This window comes from Manis pentadactyla, chromosome 1, assembly GCF_030020395.1.
Source record: "Manis pentadactyla isolate mManPen7 chromosome 1, mManPen7.hap1, whole genome shotgun sequence".
NCBI lineage: Eukaryota > Metazoa > Chordata > Mammalia > Pholidota > Manidae > Manis > Manis pentadactyla.
In genome coordinates this window covers 198320431-198339445 of record NC_080019.1, presented here as the reverse complement: position 1 = coordinate 198339445, position 19015 = coordinate 198320431, and the positions used below count along the sequence as shown (strand labels likewise).

General features: G+C 50.1%; 1 protein-coding gene across 7 annotated transcripts in view; it reads left to right on the top strand.

The window, feature by feature from the left end:
• The first annotated feature begins 6965 nt into the window (after positions 1-6965).
• The window catches only part of UROC1 (urocanate hydratase 1), a 38570-nt gene continuing 26520 nt past the window's right edge, over positions 6966-19015 (top strand). For 5 of the 7 annotated variants that reach the window (XR_005030118.2, XM_057505754.1, XM_036911603.2 and 2 more), the window contains exons 1-6: positions 6966-7156; positions 13736-13866; positions 14916-15009; positions 15860-15919; positions 16248-16376; positions 16506-16567. Coding sequence is in view for 6 of the 7 variants with exons in the window: in XM_057505754.1 (XP_057361737.1) it covers positions 7031-7156; positions 13736-13866; positions 14916-15009; positions 15860-15919; positions 16248-16376; positions 16506-16567 (602 nt within the window). In the remaining variant the exon portion in view is untranslated. The remainder of the gene's footprint in view (positions 7157-13735; positions 13867-14915; positions 15010-15859; positions 15920-16247; positions 16377-16505; positions 16568-19015) is intronic. The other 2 variants (XM_057505751.1, XM_057505758.1) reach the window with 2 other exon arrangements.

Below are 19015 nucleotides of genomic sequence, written 5' to 3'. Positions count from 1 at the left end.
CCACAGCCACCCCGTAGTCTTGTTTTTCCACAGGTGTCTCCAAGTTCCGCCTGAATCCTGGCTGCTGCAGGTCTGGGCCAGACTCCAGGAGGAGAGGTGGGGGTCTCAGGTACGTGCCCCCTGCCATCAGGACTGTTGTGCCTCACCTGGTCACCTGCAACTGCTCCAGACTCCAGGTGAGCCCTCGGAAGTCGCTGAGGACTCCTGTGTGGTGAGAGTGAAGTCCAGCCTTTAAAGATGAACACACCCAGCTAGCCCTGTGGCGTGACCAGGCCTGACCCCAGCGTCTTGTTGCCCAGAAGTAGGGCTAGCAGGGAACCCGAGGCCGCAGCTGGTGCCATGAGCGCAGGTGTGTGCTTGCTAGTGTGAGTGTGTAAGAATGGGTGTTGCAGTAATCTCCAGTTTTTTAACTGCCCTTGAAAAATTTGGTGATTCTAATCCCTGCTGATGCCACTTATAGGCCCTTGTGAGATCAGGAAAGTTGCCTAACCTCTCTGTGCCCTAGTTCCCGGTACAAGGGGGTAGTGCTAAGACATATCTCATCACATGGTGAGAACTCAATGAAACAGGAGATGTCTGGAATAGCCTCTGGGTCTCAGCAAGTGCCATTTCAGTACTTGATGTTAGTGATTAATTTTTTTTTTTTTTTGGTAGCTACTGCTTATTTCTGGAAAGTGACTCCAGTTTCTGTTACAGCAATGATATTGAAAGTCCTACCTATTACATTTATTTACGTTTTAAAGGTCTATTTAAGGAAGAATATTAAATAAATAATAGTCGCGCTGGCTTAAAGATGTGGCTCTATATGGTGATGATAGGTGTGAAATGGCAGAGGGGTAATCACAGATACAGCCGGAAACTCCTTACATGGCTTTCCAGGGGACCTGGATAGAGAGCATTGGGGAGCATCCAGCTTAGCCCCACACTGGCCAGCCAATAGGGCTGCTGCTGTTCTGGGACCAGTACCCGGGGATTCTGGGCCATCCGCATCCCCAGCGGGTCCCAGGTCTTACCTACCCTTACATTTCTGAGCCTCCCCCATTCTGGCATCTCTGTGAGGCGTCCCAGTCCCTAGAGCCCTTGGGGCAAGACTCTTGGCTTCCTGGGCTACCACCTGGTGGCCAAAGTTGAGAACAACCGCTCGCTCCATCCAGTTCCGTCAAAGTCCCCTGGAGACCTGGTCCCTGGAGGCACACGGGGGGAACCCGGGTGTTGGGACTTGGGGTGGGAAGGTGAATATGCCTCGTCAGAGGCCCAGGGATTCAGTAGCTTCCCTGAGAAGACACCCTCTGCAGCACCTGCTCTCTCACGGGGACTCCTGTACATTCATACATTAATTCAACAGATACTGTGCTGAGCCTCCAGTGGACAGAACAGGACATGCTGTCTTGCGCCGTTCATGGAGTTTACATTACAGATGGGAGGGCATAGCAAACAGTAATAAATACATAAGATCATGACATGGAGTAAATGGTGCTGTGATGAAATTAAAGCAGGATGAAGGGGTAGGAAATGTGTATATAGTGCATATAATATTGTATATAATAGGGTGGGAAGGGCAGGCCTCAGGAAGCTGGTGACAGGGGAGCACAGATGTCAACCAGGTGAGGCGGAGCCATGCAAGTATTGGGGAAGGAAAGTTCCAGGCAGAGGAACAGCCCTTGTGGGGGCCCTTTAGGCCACGTTCCAGTGCTTATTGCTAAGTAACAAACTGCCCTAAAATTTAGCATCTTAAAAGAGCCATTTAAATTTGGCTCACAGAGAAATCTTCTGCATCCGTGGATGTTTTGTTGCCCTTGTCTAGCTTGGATTAATACTTAGTCTATAGGCACAGACCTGATCATCTACATTTGCCCTCTTACAGCACTAAATTATGTTTTCTACCTTTATCTTGCATCTACCTACCACTTAAGCATTTTATTTAAAAAATAAATAAATAAATAAAAAATAAGGGAGAAATGTGGGATTCACATATAAATCAAGTATAAAAATCAAATGAATAATCATATCTGACTTGATTGTTTATAGTTCACGATGTGTGATCAAAACTGAAAGTTTCTGTGATGACTGCCCTTGCACTGTTCACCATGTAAGAACTTATTCACTATGTAAGAACTTGTTTGTTATGCTTCAGAAGATTGGAGACTGTTGAGAATTAAAAAAAAAAAATTTGGCTCACAGTTTTATGGGTCAGGAACTGGGGAAGGGGCTCAGTTGGGAGCTTCTCACTGGGAGTCTCCTGCTGCTGCAGCAGATGGCAGCTGGTCTCCAGAGGCTGGCCCCGGCTGGCTGGCCCCCAGGGCCCCTCACATGCTGGGGCTCAGCAGGGTGGTTTCCCTGGGCACCTCCACCTGGCACTCCCCAGCCTGGGATCCTGGGGTATTGGGGCTGCTCCACGGAGCCTCAACCTGTCTTCTACCTGATTACGAGAACTACTAAGGCTGGCCCAAGCGCCACACCTCAGGCTCACTTGGAGAAACATCCAGGCAAGGATTTATGGCCATATTTTAAGATCACCACGGACGTGAACTCCTAGAGCAGGTTGCAGCAGGAAGGCCCCTGCGTGGGCAAGGGTGGAAGGGAAGAGTCAGAGGAGCAGACAGGAAGTCCACGTCCCAGAGTGTCATGGGCCACATGTGGGCTATTCTGGGCACAGTCTGCAGCTGTGTTGCTAAAGACTGGGGGTGGCAGGGCCGAGGTGGGGACCAGGAGAGTCTGGTGCTGTCTCTGGGAGAGGTGATGGGAGTGGGCCGGGGGGGTGCTCTCAGGGACCAGGTTACCTTTTAAGGTAGAGGGGTCAGAGCCAGAGTGGTGCAGAGGAAAGTGCCCAGGCTGGCAGAGCGGCTGGAGGGACAGAAAGGACGCTGGGGCCAGGCTGATGGTGTGAGGGACAGAGGTGTTGCCCAGCTCAGGAAGACCAGCTGGACATGCTGGTGACATGGCAGAGACCAGGGCCCACTGTGGCCTGGGGTGGGGTCCCAGGTGGGCAGACTGGGCTAGTAGTGTTGCTTGCCAGGTGGTTCTAAGAGCAAAGGCCAGTCAGGACAGGAACAGCCACTGAAGGCCACCAGAGGGGCAACTAAGGCAGGTGCTTGGTGACAGGCCACAGGGAGCCCCAGGAGGCCCAGGGCTGAGGCTCATGGGGAGGGAAGCAGGTTTGGCTCACAGTGCCTGCCTGCTCTTCTTTACTCCTTGGTAGGTGTGCATTTTATTATTTGGTTTGTCCATGGAGCAAAATTTAGAGAGACCAGAGTTTTTTAAATCGAGGTGAAATTCACATACATTCACATAAAATCAATCATTTTAAAGTGTGCATTCAGTACATTGGCACCGTTGAAAGCACCAATGAGTTTTACAGCAGAAAGTCTCCTTTCCTCCCTATCTCTCCCCAGTATGTATATTGTTTTTCTTTATTTTCTGTAATATGTACATTGTCTGCTCCTTGCTTCTTTGATAGAGGTGCTCCTTTGATAGAGGCAACAACTAGAAAAATGACAATGTCTTATTCAGCGTTTAATCTATGCCAGGCTCTGTTCTAAGACCTTCACATATGTTACCTCATTTAATCTTCAGACACATCCCATGAGGTAGGTACTGTTATTACTTTCATTTTACAGAGGACACTGAGGCCCAGAGAGGCTAAGTAATGTGCCTAAGGACACACAGCTAGTGGTTGGTGTAGCCAGGGCTTGAACCTACCAGTCTGCCATATGCAACATCTGGACAGTGGGGAGCAAAGGAGACTTTTTACTGTGAAATTTACTCTTTTAAATAGCTTATACATTAAAAAAAAATAATTAAACTATTTATTTTGGAATTGTAGATCCCACACAGCTGTGAGAAATAATACAGAGAGATCCCAATGATAGCATCTTGCAAAACTGTAGTTCAGAATCATAGCCAGGACATTAACATTGATATAATTACTCAGTATAATGTTTAAAATGATTTATTTTTTATTAAGGCATCATTTATGTACAATCTTATGAAGGTTTCACATGAGCAACATTGTGGTTATAACATTCAACCATATTATCAAGTCCCCCACCCGCACCCCATTGCAGTCACTGTCCATCAGCACAGTAAGATGCTATAGAGTCACTACTTGTCTTCTCTGTGCTATACTGCCTTCCCTATGACCCCCCTACATTATGTGCGCTAATCATAATGCCCCTTAATCCCCTTCCCCCTGCCTCCCTCCCCACTCACCCTCCCACACCCCTTCCCTTCAGTAACCACTAGTCACTTCTTGGGGTCTGTGAGTCTGCTGCTGTTTTTTCCTTCAGTTTTGCTTCGCTGTTATACTCCACAAATGGGGGAAATCATTTGGTACTTGTCTTTCTCCACCTGGCTTATTTCACTGAGCATAATGCCCTCTAGCTCCATCCATGTTGTTGCAAATGGTAGGATTTGTTTTCTTCTTATGGCTGAGTAATATTCCATTGTGTATATGTACTACATCTTCTTTATCCATTCATCTACTGATGGACATTTAGGTCGCTTCCATATTTTGGCTATTGTAAATAGTGCTGTGATAAAATTGGGATGCATATGTCTTTTTGAATCTGGGATCTTGTTTTCGTCAGGTAAATTCTTGGGAGTGGAATTACTGGGTCAAATGGTGTTTCTATTTTTAGTTTATTGAGGAACCTCCATACTGCTTTCCACAATGAACTGATTTACATTCCCACCAGCAGTGTAGGAGGGTTCCCTTTTCTCTGCATCCTTGCCAGCATTTGTTGTTCCTTGTCTTTTGGATGTTGATCATCCTAATTGGTGTGAGGTGATATCTCATTGTGGTTTTAATTTGCATTTCCCTGATGATTAGCAGTGTGGAGCATCTTTTCATGTGCCTGTTGGCCACCTGAATTTCTTCTTTGGAGAAGTGTCTGTTCAGCTCCTCTGCCCATTTTTTACTCGGGTTATTTGCTTTTTAGGTGTTGAGGTGCATGAGCTCTTTATATATTTTGGATGTTAACTTCTTATCAAATCTTTCATTTACAAATATATTCTCCCATACTGTAGGATGCCTTTTTGTTCTGCTGATGGTGTCCTATGCTGTACAGAGCTTTTTAGTTTGATGTAGTCCCATTTGTTCATTTTTTCATTTGTTTACCTTGCCTGAGGAGATGTGTTCAGGAAAAAGCTGCTCATATTTATATTCAAGAGATTTTTGCCTATGTTTTCTTCTAAGAGTTTTATGGTTTCAGACTTACATTCAGGTCTTTTATCCATTTCAACTTTACTTTTGTGTATGGAGTTAGTAATCCAGTTTCATTCTCTTACATGTAGCTGTCCAGTTTTGCCAACACTTGGAGAGGCTGTCATTTCCCCATTGTATGTCCATAGCTCCTTTATTGTATATTAATTGTCCATATATGCTTGGCTTTATATCTGGGCTCTCTATTCTGTTCCATTGGTCTATGGGTCTGTTCTTGTGCCAGTACCAAATTATCTTGATTACTGTGGCTTTGTAGTAGACCTTGAAGTTGGGGAGCCTAATACCCCCTGCTTTATTCTTCCTTCTCAGAATTGTTTTTTAAAATGATTTTTAATTGGTTGCAAACACTGAAAAATTGGGTTTCATGAAAACTGTTAGATTTCTGGCTTATCTTGAGCCATTAGAAGATGAGTTCTTCCCTAAAAGCAAATCCGGAGAGGAAGTTTCAGTACAGCTGTTTTGTTGAGGATCTGTCTGCTCAGGAAATGGGGAGATATCCAGAAAGGAAAGCAGTGATCCAGGGTGTGACACCCCAGCCCAGTCCTGCTGGGGACCCTGCGGACAGCGTAGAACCCTCCCCAGAGTTATTACTGCTCCCCACTCCCGGCCGAGGGGCAAGGAAGCTGGGCTTTTATACCACAGTCCCGTCTGTTGCTGGCTGAGGGTGGCTCCCGGCAGGGGGCTGAGGGGCCGTCACTGCCCTGGCCCTCCCAGCCCTCCTTCACCCGTGACCAGATGGGTGGCCTTGGGCAAGTCCCAGCCCTTCTCAACCTCTGTTTCCACATGTGTAAAATGGAATGGTGGACTCCACAGGGCCAATGAGAGGACAAGGTGAACTGGATCACATGCTGTGCTCAAAAGGGAGCCCTCGGGAGGTGTTGGTTGTTTTCTCACCTTTCCCCTGTGCTGGGTGTTCACACAACCCACACGTGCCTTCTGCAGCCTGAGCAGTTCATTGCCACCCACTTGTGTAGACTGGCATAGGGCCCAAGGCTACGGCACTGGTCAGGAGCAGAGCTGGCTCACACCCAAGGGTGGTGCTTCCCAGGGACCACCAGGATTCTACCACAGTTACTTCCCGGTGGTGTGAGTGAGACCCGGGCCTCAGTTTCCCCATCCGTAGCACAGGACTTATGGGGGGGTGCTCCTTACAGAGTCATTGATGGGATTGGGGGTGAGCGCCCTCTCCAGGCAGGCTCTTGGCAGAGAGCTTTGGGAAGGGGGTGAAGCAGCATGTACCCCCATGGGAGCCGAGCAGGGTGCACATGTGGCTGGGTGGGATCCTGTCCTGCCTGTCATCCAGCCCCACCCCACAGGCGGCAGGGGGAGCAGTGCACGGGGCACTGCCTGCTTGCTGCACAGACCCTGAGCTCTACGCCAGGTTTAATGACACATGGCTCCCATCATCAAGACAAAACCCCGCATTGCCTGCCTAGTGTCACTGCCCTGTAAGACCGCCAGACAGACCCCACGTTAGAACCCCACCAGCTCCCTCAAGTCGTGTCCTAGAAGACATACCCCTCTAGGCCAGCACCCAACTAACAGAACAGACAGACCCCCACCAAGCCATCCCCTCTGCATAGAGCCTGCCTGCCCTACCCCCCCCCACTCCAAGTCAACACCAGAGCAGCCAGCCTAGGGGCCGATGACCCAGTGACCCACACGGGGCTCCTTCTGCAGGTCCCTGGGCCAATGAGGGGCTAGAGGAGGTGGCCCTGGGGTCAGAGGTCCCCGCCCCAGCTGGACCTGGACTGCAGTCTCTTCCCGGCTTCCCCACAGAGCTGGCCAACACGTCCGTCTCAGCCAGACATGTCCAGCCTCCAGGAGCTATGCTCCGGCCTGCCCCTGCAGCCCCTCCCAGAGAACCGGGGACGCTGGGCAGGCGTGCCCCACGCCCCAGTCAGGACCCCAGGCCTCAGCCTCACAGAGGAGCAGGTGAGGAGTCGGGGCCTGTTCCTGCTGGGGCGCTTTGCCCTCTGGGAGGTCCAGGCAGGCATTCCCACTTCTGCTGTCCCCACAGGGGCTCACATCACCCTCCCACCCTTGACCCCCAGGATGTCCCAGCGGGTGTGGGGGTGGAAGGGGGCACCCACCATGTGCCAGACTCCACCACACCCAGGATCCGTCATTCTCTCCCAGTGCCATCCCTGGGTGCAGGATTATGATCCCATTTACTGATGAGTACTGTGGGGCTCAGGATCACCTGGCCACTAAATGGTGGCTGCCTCCAGGCCTAGAAGGAGGGGGGCCACCTGAAGTGCCTGCCCGGAAGCATAGTTGCAACCGTGCCCCTTCCTGCCTCGGGCTCACACGCGGCTTTGAAGTTCTCCTCCCAGGAGGTCAGCCCTTGTTTTGGTTTGTGTCCCTCCCCCTAAATCTTCCAGTGAGCTTGCGGCTGCCTGGCTAGAACCCTGAAGAGGGCCCGGTGGTGCTGGTGAGAGCTGGCAGGGACCCCAGGTGCCACTAGGCCTGGTGAACCCAGCAGGAGACGGGCCCAGGACGTGGTGCCCAGGCCAGGGCCCGTCAAGTCCCTGTGGTTGGAGAACCATGTTTGTCTCCCCTGTGAGCTGGGGATGGAAATGATTCCGTCGCAGGGTAGTACAGGAGACCGCATGAAATGAAGCAGGTGGTGCAGTTTTATAAATGGTTTTCTCCTGCTTTCTCTGTACTCAAAATTACTGGAGAACTTCTGGAACACTGGGAGGGGGAGTAGAAATATAGTATAGATAAGCACCAAGATTAAAAGAGGAATCACACCTCGCTAGCCCAGATCAGGACTGCCACCCTCTGGGTGGTTGTCCCCAGACTTTCTGATGAGTGCCACCCGCAGAAGGGGGGACAGGACGCTGGGGTCTCTGGCAGGTGGCTGGGCAGAGTCAGGGCAGGGAAGGGTGGGGAGGGGTGCTGGGTGGGGGAGGATGTTGCTGGGGGTGGGGAAGGGTAGAGTTGGGGAGTTTGGGGGCCACAAAGCCTCCCACCCACATTGGCTGGACTAATCAGGCCCTGCTCAGCCACATCAAAGTGCTGGTTAATGTTTCCTTCCCCTGGGACAGCTCGCTGCGAGGTGCTGATGCCCGGACCTTTGGCCACGAGGGTCTGGAGGGCTCCGGCACCTGCACAGCTCGGGCGGCACCCTCATGGCTGTGTGGTGTGCCTTGTGCTGGGAGGAGGGCACCGAGCTATGAGGAGCTGGGCCAGCTGAGCTTTGCCCAGTGTATGTCACCATTTGCTTGAAGGACACATGTCCTTGGAACAGAGGTGAAGTGGAAGCTTGGGGGTTTGAGCTGTTGAAGGGGACAAATCACCCCTCGGGGTGCTGGGTCAGCCAGCCAGCAGGTGTCTGTGAAATAATAAGAAACATGTATATTGACCTTTGCCCTGCCCCCGCCTTCCTGCTAATATTTGGTCTTTGATCCTGATACCTGACCCAGGGCTCCTTAATCTGTTGGAATTACATGGGTGATAGGAGGGTCTTTTGTTTTTAGGAGGCCTCTCTTGATGGGATCTGGACGGGGCTGGCCATCAGAAAGACCAAACCGTAATTAGAGGCTTGGAACTTTTAGTGCCCCCACCATTCTCTAAATTGGGGGGAGGGGCTGGAAATTGAGTTAATAATCAATCAGCCTATGTGCTGAAGTCTTCATAAAAATCTGTTAACTAAGGGGTTTGGTGAAGCTTCCTGGTTGCTGAACTCATGACAGTGCTGGGAGGGTGGTGTGCCTGGGGAGGCATGGACGCTGCACAGCCCTCCCCCAGACCTCACCCTATGTACCCCTCACCCATCTGGCTGTTCATCTCTATCCTTTATCTCACATATTATTAAACTTAAATAAAAAACTGTCAGTTACTTTAATAGCAAAAATAGATTTATTTGGGACTAGAACAGAATTACAACTGGGGACACACAAGCTACAGCAAAAACGTAGGCATGTCTAGAGAACAAAGGAGAAGAAAGATCTTTGAGAGGAAAGTAGGGAGTAAGGGAGGCTCTTATAAATAGAAAAATTCATTGGAGGAAACTGAAAGTTTGAAGTATACTGGCCTCTCATTGGCTGAATTTTGACAGTCTCTCATTGGCTGGGTTGTTGCCAGGGCAGAGAAACATCTTCCTTCCTCCTGGTGGGGCAGTAAATCGGGCTTCCTCCTTTTGGGAATGCAAGGTATGTATCTCTTCCTGGTGGGTCTGGAGTCGTACTGATGAGAGCTGCCCCTTCTGGCCTCCCAACTCCATTTTAGTAAGGTTTTCCTTTATTAATTTTCACAATATTCTATAATAAACCAGTAAACATATTTCCCTGGGTTCTATGGGATACTCTAGAATATTAAAGAATTCAAGGAGGGGTTGTGGGAACCCCAGTTTATAGCTCATTGGTCAGAAGCACAGGTGACAACCTAGGAACCACCCTTCACCTCCCCAAGGCACCACGACCTTTTTGGCATACTCTTCCGGACACTTCTATGTGTGCTTCTTAAGAATGTAAGTGGAAGTATTCTGTCCACATTGGTTTGTTTTAGATTGTTCATTATTGGAATGTTTATAGTTGTCCTTGTTCCTTTGACTGTTGTGTATTTCATTATTTGGATGAACTAAAATGTGCTGCATTCTTTGCCCTTAAGTTGATTCTCTATTTAAGTGTAGAGTATGGTCATACAGATGGCTGTAACATTTTCAATGTATAAATAGTCAATGAATTTTCACCACAAGCATGGGACAGTTTCTACAGTTCAGAGGGGAATTTTTGTCGTGTAATGGGGACAGTTCCTCTATTAGAATGTCTTAGCAACTCCTGCTCCCCCAATGCAATTACTCCTAGTGATATTTTCCCCAAATCCTCCCCACCCGCAGGGGCTGTGCTGAACATCAAATACCATATCTGAAGACCTCCCACATTTGTTTGTGTTCCCACAACTACTAACACTCTCCTGAGTGTCTTAAGGATGGGCTCTTTTGGATTGATTTCTGGGTCTTCAGGGACATCAGTAGTTGTTTGCTGAATGAATAGACAAGAGCATATGCTAAGTGCCCAAATCAAATCCTGCAAGAGTTCAGTGGACAGGGGAAACTTAGGAGGGCTTCTGAATTCCCAAGTAGGACACCTAGTGGCTCTCCATGTACATGCCCCTGTGTGTGCTGTGGCATTTTAAAGTAAACTGAAGACCTGGAAAAAAGGAAACTGAGAAGCTGGGGATGGGGAGGAAGCAAGAAACAGTCCCCAGGTTCTGGCTTGGGGGTCTTAAAAGAACAGGTGAGTAGAAGGCCTGGCACTATGTGCTGGACAGTGAGCATTATCCCATCTAATCCTTCCAACTACGTGGCTGAGTGGGCCATGCTGAGAGATGAGGAAACAGAGGCAGGGGTAACAAGTTCACACAGCTTGTAGGCGGCAGAGCTGCATCTGCTGTTCTAAGATTATCAGGAAGCAGCCAACCCCATCACTCATCTGGCCTGTCCTTGCTGAGCTTCGTCTTGTGCTGAGGTTCCTAAGGTATGTGGGGGCACATGGGCCTGCCCCAGGCCTGCTTCACGACTGAGGGCAGGTCAGACCATTTGCCTAGCACCATTTCCTCACCTTAATGCTGAGAATTGTCCATAGTCAGAGACTTGAAGTATGGAATCTGGCAGCAAATAGAGCTTACTCTCTTCTATTTCTTCACTCAAGAAATGCTTATTACATTTCTATTATGTAACTCCAGACATAGGGGATAAAATTATTGAATAAAAATATAAGAGAAGAAAACTTTCCTGAGCTCAGTAAAAACAAAATAGCAGATAAAAAGATGTAGTTAATCCTTTAAAAAAAAAAGAAAGAAAGAAAAGAAAATGGCATAGAATAGTTGACATTAAGACATGTCTAGGCTAAATTAGTGTTTCAGGGAAAAAGAACAATTCAATCATCATAAAGTAGAAATCTTGTATGGGGAAAAATATGGCAAACAGAGCTTTTGTGCTGCATTTAGGATTTGGGAATGTGCTAGAATCCCCTTTATGTTTATGGCACATGTGCATTCTTCATTTTTGCACAGCCTTTAAATACATTTCAAAGAATGGCTGAGTTGTTTTCAACTGACAATTTAAAAATCGTTAAGTTTGGCAGGAATTGTTTGTTGTGATTTTTGAGTTACGTGATTACTTAAACAAAGTTGCAAATGCATTTGACACCATTGAGCCCATGCCTCCTATGTCTAACACCTTAGTAAAAACCAAGTTTCACCTCGGTAAGGGAGCTGACATTGCTTCAAAAAATTAGTACAGTGGTTTCAGACTGCAGCTGCCACCTCTGAGCGAGTTATGGAATCACTATTTATTAGAATATGAAATAAAAGAAGCTAGACTGGGATAGACTTTACAGACAACCCATGCTATAGCATTTGTCTTTTGTGGAGGGTGTGTGTTCCGTTGTGTATGTGTAATAATATATATTTCTGTTGAAACTTCTTTCAATGTTGTTTCATTTGTCAAGCTCTGATTAGAAACTATACACCAATTAAAAAAAAAAAAACAACCACCAGTCTTTGTTGTGAGGTATAATGCAAACAGAAAGCAGCCAAAAGCACATGTGCTCAGAGGTGCACCTCACAGACACACAGGCAGCGGTACACGGACCCCGACAGAAGGGGAACCGCTATCGTGACTTCTAATGGGCCTCCTTAGCCGGGCCTGCTCTTGAATGTGGTGTCGACAGGTTTACACAGTGTGTCCCTCTGGTGTCAGCTTCTTTCCCCAACATTAAGGCAGGAGATTCACCCTGGCCACTGCATGTAGCTGTGACTTGTTCATCCTTGTTGCTGTCCCAGAGGTTCCCAAAGTGGGGGTCCCCTGGGACCAGCAGCACCAGGAACTTGTCAGAAGTGCAAACAGAGACTGCGGGGCTGGACTCAGCACTCTGGGTGACTCTGCTGTTGCCTGGCCTTTGACAGCTTTCTGCTGGGGCAGATCCCAGCCACAATCTTAAGGGAGAAACTCATATTTCTGGTCAGTTTTTTTTTTCCAAGACAGAAGGAATGATGTGCACTTATTCCACATGAAAAGCAAGTGCGAGAAAGACTCTGCAAACCCTGTCAGGTTCCCAGAACTCCCTGAGCTGGCGTCGCCTCATTGCCCCTCTTGCCCTCTGCTCCCTCCTGACTTATCCAGCTACTGTCTCCCACCCCACTGCCACTAAGGCCCCCAATGACACCTTTGCCACTCAATCCCATGTGGTGTTTGACCTCTGGGTGCATCAGACAGGCTTTCCCTCTCCTAATCCTCTGCCTTTGGCTCCCAGGGGGGGCCCGTACTCTTGGCTGGGCCCCCAGCTCCCAGTCCTTGGCTCTTCTGCCCAAGTGCCAGTGTCCTCGTGGCCCAGTTCTGGGCCCTAGGGTCCTTCTGTCACCTCCTGCCTGCCCACGCCCCAAGCCCACCTGTCTTCTCTGAGTCTCGTAGCACCTCTCCCCTCAGTGGACATGTGTCGAATGAGTGAGTGAATAAAGTCACCACCCCAGCTCCTCATCACCCCTCACCCCCAAAGTGCTTTGTTCTCCAGGGTCAGCTGGTTAAAAAAATGGCCTCAGTGTCGTCACCCTGGGTCCCTCCCTCACTTTGCCAACCTCCACCCTCAAGGTCCAGTCTGGGTGTCAGAAGGAAGAGAGCTGAGAAGGGGTCTGCCAAGACTCCTTGAGCTTTGCAAGACAGATTGTAAGCAAGGAAATAAACCATAGAGTGTCTGAGCATCTGACAATGAAAAGCTTGGGAAGAAAAGAGGCAGAGAAAGAGGCTGGGAGTCAAGAAGGCAAGGCCTCTGGGCTGGGGAGAGGGGGAGGTGAGGGGTGTCTGGACTGAGACCTGCAAGAAGGGAGGGGCCCTCCAAGAGAAGGCAGGGTGGCAGAGAGGGCTTAGGCAGAGGGAAGGGCAAGCGCAAAGGCCCTGAGGCAGGACCAGGAATGTCAGGGATGTCTGGACAACAGTAAGGGGAGTGTGGGAGTCTGAGCAGCTTCCCCCAGTTGCATGAGAACCCCTTAGAAGGTTTCTGTTTCTCTGGGCCTCCTGTCGCTGTCTTCAGGCTCCAGCCTGGGCTGCCCCAGACCTTGTGGGTTATCACTCCCAGAGCTGCAGATGCTCAGTTGTGCACTGCCCAGGGCTACTTGTTAAGCTGGGTGCTGGTCAAAGGGTGCTTCTCCATCCTTCACAAGGTGCCACTGCTCTCCTGGCAGCTTGGCCTTCCCTCTCCTTGAATCTGCATCTCCCGCTGTAGCCACAAGCCTCAGGGCAGGCCCTCTTCTTTACCTGCTGTCAAGCAGCCTGGTCCCCAGTGAGCAAGAAGAGGGAAGGACTCCCCTACATGAAGGGGAGAGGGCAATCAGGGAAGGCTTCTTGCAGGAGGTAACATTATAGCTGGACCTAAGGTGAGGACTAGGCAGTGAGAATTGAGGTGGGACCCTAGGTTTCTGAGTACAGCAGGGGCAAATCCAGGTGGCAGAGGAGATGACCCTTCATGAAAACCTCATGATGCTTGGCCCACCATTCTCCTTCCCCAGCTGGCGCTGAGGAATGCCCTGCGCTACTTCCCTCCAGATGTCCAGGAGTTGCTGGCCCCTGAGTTTGCCCAGGAGTTGCGACTGTATGGGCACATCTACATGTACCGGTTTTGCCCCGACATTAAAATGAGGTGAGTGCCGGCAGGTGCCGCTTCAAAGGGGCCCAGAGGGGCACCATGCCTGGAGGTAAGGAAGCCTGGAGAGTCAGCAGCGAGGGGGCAATCTAGCTGTCCACGTGAGGAGGCCCGTGGATGTGGCATGCTGTTGAGGCCCCTCGCACACAGAAAGGGGGTGGCTGTGTGTCATCTGCAGGGGTCTGTAGCCTAGAGCCGGCTGCAGCCCTCACGATTGGCCAGAAGACAGGGAATCCTTTTCAAATGGGTCTCTATGGCCCACCGTCCTGGGCAGTCAACTCTGTGTCATTCTGGAGCCAGACTATACAAAATCCCGTCCTGAACGCCACATCCTGGGGTCCTGGCAGAAGGCGAGGAGGGCTTTAGACGGGGCTGCTCTGCCTGTACTTCAGACAGCTCAGGTGCCCCAGCAGGACTCTCACCTGAAGGATGCAGGCACTGGAGGCCTTGTACAGGCATGCGTGGCTGGCCTCTCCTGCACTGTGCATTCTGCAGTTCTGGGGCGGGGCGGGAGGCCGTGCCATTCTCACAGTCCCCCGGGATGCTGCCCTTGGGCATTGCACTCAGAGCGCCAATGTTTTTGGATGTGCCCAGAGCCCAGACTTGTCTGGAACCTGGGGATGTTGATCCTCCCACGAAGCAGGCCCATGCCCCTTCAGTCTCTTTGGGGGCCTGCTGGCCTGGCACCTGGTGTGCATTAGTGGCCGGGAGCACTCGTGAAGGAAAGAAGGAAGGAGTAAACTCTCCCCTGAGTTGAGGCTTCTGGAAAGCAGACATCAGCTTTGCCCCAAAGTCAGCTGTCTCCCAGTTAGATGTTGCCAACTGGGGAGACAGGGTGACTGGGCCAGGTGGAGCTGGACTCCTTGCCCCTGGGAGGGGTGGCGCTGAGCCCAGTGCGACTGCAGACTGGGCTGCAAGGCGACCTCTGCAGGGTGCGGGGTTTGCAGCCCACACCTGTGTGGCCAGGCGCTGGAGTGCCAAGCCCAAGCAGGAGGAAGCCTGCCACCCTGCCATCATCATATCTGGTGGCTGGACTTCCCTTGCAGGGCCTACCCAATCGAGCAGTACCCCTGCCAGACGAGAGCCGCTGCAGCCATCATGCACATGATCATGAACAACCTGGACCCTGCCGTGGCCCAGGTAATGGCTGGGAAACTGAGTTCCAGCGCCAGCACAGTCCAACAGAGATGTAACATGAGGCGTGCATGCAATACATTTAAGGTGTTTTTTATCTAGAAATAATGATGTGTTTGCAGGAAGTTGCAAAGATAGTACAGAGAGGACCACATACCCTTCTCCCAGCTCCCGCAGTGGCAGCATCTCTGGGACACAATATCACACCAGGGCATCAGCATTCGTACCATGGACTCATGCAATTTTAAATGTTCCAAGGCCACTTGAAAAAGGAAAAAAATCAGATTTAATACTGCATTTTGTTTATCTGGATATATTCAAAATATTACCATTTGAATATGTAATCAATATAAAATTATCAAGATATTTTACAATCTTTTTTCCTATTAAGTCTTTAAACAGGGGGTGTATTTTGCAGTTAGAGTAGGTCAGAGGAGCCACATGAGCCTTGATAGCCACACATGAGCAAAGCAGGTCTGGCCACATGCACCTACCACGGACATCCTTGAGAGCCAACCTGTGTGTCAGATACCTGGGTTAGAGAAAGGACAGCCTTTGTGGGGTCTCCCAGTATTGTACTTGAGGGCGAGATGGTCCTAGAACTTGACCACTCTGCCTAGATGGCCCCCAACATGGACCCCCAGGCTGAGTTCCCAAAGTGACTGCAGACCCAGCACTGCCCTCACCCCAGTCACAGATGGACCAATGTTCCCGCAGAGGCCACTGTCCCTGGGCCTCATCTCTCTGGCTTCTCCCGCTTCAAGGGTCATTGGCCATCTGCCCCATGAGCCCAGCACAGGCATGCAGGCCCTCCCTTTCCAGGTGCCCATCTCAGATGACACTGTGTCTTCTCCAGTTTCCCCAGGAGCTAGTGACCTACGGAGGAAATGGACAGGTGTTCAGCAACTGGGCCCAGGTATGCTGGACTCTGTGGCCTGGCCACACCCAGGCTCAGGACCTCCCCACCAACCCCTCTGGCCAGGCGGGAGCTCAGGGCTCAGGTCTCTGCCTCCCGGTGCCCAAGATCCCAGCACTGGGGATTACTGGGGATGCTGACGGTCTAAGGGTTGGAGTGGTGTAATTGGAGACATGGAAGCCCCTGGAATATAATGAAGGCCGGGAGGGACGGGGCAGCGGGCAGGACCCCTGGGGCCTGTGGGAGCTCTCTGGGCCTGGGTGGCAGCTTTGGGCCCTCTGAGGACCCGCCACTTACAGAGCTCTCCATGCTGTGTTCTCCCTTGCAGTTCAGGCTGACAATGTCCTACTTGTCGCAGATGACAGAGGAGCAGACCCTGGTCATGTACAGTGGACACCCGCTGGGCCTCTTCCCAAGCAGCCCTGGGGCCCCGAGGCTGGTCATCACCAACGGGATGGTGCGTCCCGGGTAGCTAGGCACAGCTCCCTGGGGATGGCAGGGAGAGCAGGTGGCCCGACGTCCATTAGCAGTCGTGTCCGAGGATCTGTGCTGTGCCCAGCTCTGGGCTTCTGTCCCTCTTTTCCAGGTCATCCCCAACTACTCCTCCAGGACAGAGTATGAGAAGCTCTTTGCCATGGGGGTTACCATGTGAGTCGCTATTTCAGTTTATATTATGGAGTTTCCTCCTTAGCCACGCTTTGTTACAAAACAATGCAGCAATGTTAAGTGCAGTTTTGAAAAACACAATCACAGCACTGTAGCACAATTTCCTAATTCAGAATTTACACATTCCTTAGTAGTTTTGGTGGCAATGCCTACAATTTTTATCTACTTGCAAGCAAGTGAACATATAATTTGGATGCTGCTTTTTTCCAACATTTTTATTATGAATAATTTCAAGCATACAGAACATTGAAAGAATTAACAGTGAACAAGATTCAATGATTAATTTACTGCCAGACTCACTTTAGCCCATGTCTACCAATCCATCCATCGTTCTATGTACTCATTCATTCAACTTGGTTTTTGGTATGTCTGAAAGTAGTACAAATACTATGACTGGAATTCAGTATTTGTTTTACAAGGTTTTCCTCCTTTTGACATGATATTGTCATGTAATGAAATGCACACATTGTACCTGCACCGTCTTATGAGTGCTGACAGATGCGGGTGCCTGTGCAACCTGAACCCCATCAAGATACAGAACACACCATTTCATTTGTGATAAACTAATGCATGCTCTGGACTGAGATCTTTCCCCCAAAACTTTATAAAAGTAGCTACAATGAAAAGGAAATCCCTCCTCCACCGTAGACTCCTGTGTCCTGTTGGGAAGAAGTTCAGCTCCAGAGGCAGGGAAGTCAAAGTGAATACGGTAAGAAGGAATCATTAAAGTGAGAGTAGCAGGGAATGGCAGCTGCCGGGCAGGCAGCAGAGAGCAAGGAAGAGCAGAGGGGGGAAAGGCAAGCTCAGTGACCTCCTGCTCGGCACAGGGCAGATCCCTGGCCAACTTCTAAATCCAGGGTCACCTGGCGTCCAATGTCTGCTTGAATCTGCACGGCATGGGGACTAAGCCCTGACCATCCCAGGATTTGGGGGAGCCTCGGAGCACCGGGTGGAGTGAGATGATGTTCTGGGAACTTCCCAAAAGCAAAGAAAGGAGATTTTCAGGCAGGCTGCTAAAGAGTGTGATCATATAACTACAGTCCCATCCTGGTCCCCCAGGCAACAGGAACTTGCAGGCCCAAATCAGAGCTCAGCAGCCCCCCTACCCCCACTTATCTGGAATAGGAGAGAGAGCATCACACTCAAAGAAAGGGGAGTGCGGGCAACCTCAGAGAGGAGGCACCCTTAAGCATTAGTGTTTGGGGTTTTATAGGGCCTTTTGGGTAAGGGTCAGCATAAGCATGATGTATACAGGTGATTTATAATTCCTTTGAAGTTTTGTCTTAAGAATAGGGTTATTTCAGTGACTGTGTTGGTCCGAATCTTGGCATTCTTTATCCACACAGGTTCATTTACACTTGAGAAGTTTATCTCCTGTCTTGGTTACAAAGTCACTTGATTAAGGGCTAGAAGAAGAAGAAGAACAGCATATAGATTAAGTTAAGAAATAAGCTGGGCCTCTTTGCAGGCTAAGTACATCTTACAATGGCATGATCTACTTGGTACAATGAAGACATGGGCTGCGCTCGGATACTTTTCTTAATCTGGGGAGTATCTGGACATTCCAAGTCACTCCTGGCCTTTGAAACTTCAACTAATTAACTCCTTAACTCTGTGAGTCCTTCCTGGCCCTCTGGCTTTCTCTGGTTAGCTCTCTGAGTCCCTTTGAGTGGGCTCCACTGGCCTTACTCCCTCCACCCGCTCATGTCTGTCTTTCCGCCCAACACTTCCAAGCATTTGTTATGTGCGTGGTTACAGATTTAAGTCATTAGACCATGAGAGATGCCCTCTGCATTTGCCTTTCTGCCTGGAGTAAACTTGGGCCACATAATTTTATTTCCAAGAGTTATCTTGGGAGCACCATGCAGAAGATCATTTGAGCAGAATGATCAGTTTCCCGCTCTGCCATGTATCCCTGCATAACCTTGGACCTTGGGTCCCACCTGGGAAAGGGGATATAGTAGCTCCTGCCTCTATGAGTTGTGTGAGAAGTAATGAAATGAGAAAGATGACACCCTTAGCACGTGGCATGAAGGGAGCCCTCGGGCACTCTGTTTGAGCAGATGTGGGGCCACCAGGGAGCACACCTCATGGCAGGGTAAAGGGGATCTGGGTTTCCCTTGCCCCCCTGGGTGGGTGTGTATCATATTACTACCATTCTCTCATGTTGTGGAATATTCATACAACCTTTCAAGGAAGCCGAGATTCCAAGTGGCCCAGTGCCTTGCCTGAGTTATGGGCTAGAATTGGCATTCACACACAGATCTGCAAGAGTCCGTTTCCACTCTTGATCCAGAAGAGAGAGGGGGCTGGGGAAGCCCGCTGGGGGACAGAAACCCAGCAGAAAAGAGATGAACTTGAAACTTACAAGGGAGAAAAGCAGTGGCAAGAATCCCTGAGCACTGCCCAGGGGAGACTGCTCTTCCCCCA